The sequence below is a fragment of the Myotis brandtii genome, unplaced genomic scaffold (assembly GCF_000412655.1).
Source record: "Myotis brandtii unplaced genomic scaffold, ASM41265v1 C42902838, whole genome shotgun sequence".
NCBI lineage: Eukaryota > Metazoa > Chordata > Mammalia > Chiroptera > Vespertilionidae > Myotis > Myotis brandtii.
Window position 1 is genome coordinate 1 of NW_005327473.1, and position 3,276 is coordinate 3,276.

Sequence of the window (3,276 nt, forward strand, 5' to 3'; positions counted from 1 at the left end):
CCCCACTGTATACATATACATACACTATATGATGAATACCCACTTTTGTTTCATAGCAACCATGTCAATTTTTTCCATTTCCTTTTAAAAGTTATTTATTGAGCAAGCATTTATAACCATGTATATTTTGAAAAATTGAAAAAATGTTAGCCATAATTTCCCCCCTGAAAAGTCTATTTTCTCACTTTCTTTTCTAGTTGTTCACTCTATGTAATATACATATTTAAATATTTATATTCATAGAATATACATTTAAAAATTCTACTTGTTCCCTTGACATAAAAATCATAAAAAATTTCCAAATTGTCACTCCACTTTCATGATCATAATTTATAGTGGTTATATAGCATTCTACTGACATTGTTTCTATTGTTTGACTAATATAATTAATGCTATAATGAAGTTATTTTTTAGAGGTGGAAATAGCTTTTTATCTCCTATAAAATTTGACTTCTCAGTCTAATTTACTGTTCTTACCATGCTTCTTATTCATGCAGAAATCTTAATGTATTTTTCACCCAGTTTCAAACTTAATATTCAGAGGAAATAAGTTGCCAAATTAATTATTATATTTGGTTGACTAGACTCATAATTAGGAAATTAGAATCTTAAAACTTATTTTTGTGTGAAGAATGCTCATATTTCTATGTTTCACAAATATGGTGACCACCAAAGCTGACTAATTTATTTCTAAACAATTAATTGTGGACCACAAATACTGACTTGTTTATTTTTAAATGTATAAGATGGTTCTTTCTTTGTTAAAATAAATGTCTATCTATGTGAATCCTAATAGATTACCTTGGATAATAAGACCATCCTTTCACTTTTTCTAGGCAGAAAATATTGGGCTCTTAATGGCTATGACATTCTGGAAGGTTATCCCAAAAAGATATCCGAACTAGGATTTCCAAAAGAGGTTAAAAAGATAAGCGCAGCTGTTCACTTCGAGGACACAGGAAAGACCCTCTTCTTCTCAGGAAACCAGGTCTGGAGGTATGGCCGCCATCTTTACTGACCCATTATCTTGTGTCACAGAGGCAAAGTGAGTCTTGTCCATCTCTCGGGACTTTAAGTTATTATCTCATGCATTATTTAAAATGTTGGACTGTCATATTAATTTCTGTTCTGTGTCAGCTCTTGCACGCAGCCTCTCAGACAGAGGTTTTCAAGTTTCAAGTCCTCTTGAAAATACACATATATTCATATAATTCTCACCACTCTTCTTTCTAAGCCATTGGTTGTAACTCAACTGTGCTAAAACCATCTTTTTTACACATATATGCTAAAACCATCCTTAACACAATAGAAAAGTATTCAATTCATTAACATATGTTGATTTTGCTCTAAAAACACTTTTCTAATAATCTACTTTCAAGCAATTTGTGAAATGGAAGTAAGCTTGTAACTGTCCTTACAAAGATGGCCTTTAAGCCAAGTCAAAAAATACTCACCAGACATCCACTATACACTCAGTATTGTAATTCCTTATTTTTAAAATCTACTAGATGTTTTAAATGAACTTAAAAATTTAAAACTTGTCAATTTTGAAAGATACCATTATATCGATTGTATTATTTCTAAGTACTTTCTAAGAAATACAACCTACTTAAGAGTTTTTTTTTTCTTATTAAATAGCTATGATGATACTAACCATCTGATGGACAAAGACTACCCCAGACTAATAGAAGAGGACTTCCCAGGAATCGGTGATAATGTAGATGCTGTCTACGAGAAAAATGGTAACTAATTCTGTTGCACTGGACATAATGGAATGCTCTATAGTCCCTCAAACTCATTCCCTTATAAAGGATTTTTATATAGGACTTAGATGTGCTCATAAATGTTGCCATGAAGGAGTTAGTCCGTCCGTGTGACTACTTCCACAGACAGCAAGCAAAAAATATCATGCTTAGCATAAATGAGAATTTTACTTAATGATTGTCAAACCTTAAACACTATCTAAAACCATGCTTAAAAATGCCAAGATGCAGGAGTATTGCCATAATTCAAATGAGAGGTAGAGTGGGGAGTACTTTATATATGAAGATCAATGGCTATCATAATTGTATAATGATTTTTACTTTAATTATGAGAAGGGATATAACCCCCAACTTAAAATAAATAACTAATATCAATACTTCAGGCATCAAAACAAGAACTCATGAAAAGACAACTAACTTGAGGTGATAATTTAGGTGAGCTGGGAAACTTTAGACCTTTCCCCCTCAAACTATAAGCAATATAGTAAAGCGTTAGCAGGGTTTATAAAGATAAGTAAATGTTGGCATATTTTTTAAAAAATGGCATCTGGCAGAATGGGCTTTTTAAGAGTAGCTGGAGTAAACCCTTACTGTTTTCAAATTTAATTTTTCTTTTTTTGGTCTTTTTCTTATAGGTTATATCTATTTTTTCAACGGACCCATACAGTTTGAATACAGCATCTGGACTAACCGTGTTGTTCGGGTCATGCCAGCAAATTCCCTATTGTGGTGTTAAGTGTCTTTTAAATGTTGTTATTTAAATCCTGAAGAACATTTGGGATAAGGATTCAAGGATCTGGGAAGGAGGGAGTGGGGGAGGGGCAGATATCAGGGAAAGCTTCGTTCTGTGAACAAGCTTCAGTAAGTTATCTTTGACTATATAATATCTATACGGCTATGCGTGGCTGGAACCACATTGAATTTTAAAGTAATAAAATTCAATTTCTCTAAGGATCATTTAATTTCTGTGTCCTATATAGAAGCAATAACTGACAATATTTCCCAGCATCAAAAAATGAAACATAAATGGTCTGTCAAGGAGAGTTAGCATAATTTTTAATATATTTATAAGGAAATTTTGCAAAGGCATAAGCATATCACATTTATATAATTAATAAGTCATCTTTGTCAAAAAATATAAAATAGTATAAAAATAGAATTTGGGGGGACCATATGGTAGCTATAGAAGAATAAAGATAAACCAAAGGGAAGTGTCTGTAATAAATATATTGTAAACAACTTTGCAAAGACATAATATGGGTTTTTCATTGAAGGATTTGGGTGTATATGTACCTTTTCATACAGACACTAAAGCCACATCAACGTCACTAAAGGTAGGAGACAGAGACTAATAGTGAGGACAGTAGATGAGGCCTTTGGATTCTGTTTAATTTTACTTTTAACAATGACTCAATGGCTACTTTCAAAGAACACAAATATCTCTTTGCTTATTTATAGAAGTTAAAGAGGAACAATCTCTCTGTATTCAAATATTTCAGGTCTTTCAAAAAAA

The 3,276-nt window shown here is 31.9% G+C and overlaps 1 protein-coding gene across 1 annotated transcript; it reads left to right on the forward strand.

The window, feature by feature from the left end:
- Window positions 1-796: 796 nt before the first annotated feature.
- On the forward strand, window positions 797-2,553 carry LOC106724752 (collagenase 3-like; the record flags this gene model as incomplete). The annotated part of the gene is made up of 3 exons (XM_014533227.1): window positions 797-996; window positions 1,639-1,742; window positions 2,399-2,553. Coding segments are annotated over 3 exons (405 nt in total), but the record flags the coding sequence as incomplete, so codon positions are not given.
- Window positions 2,554-3,276: the final 723 nt, after the last annotated feature.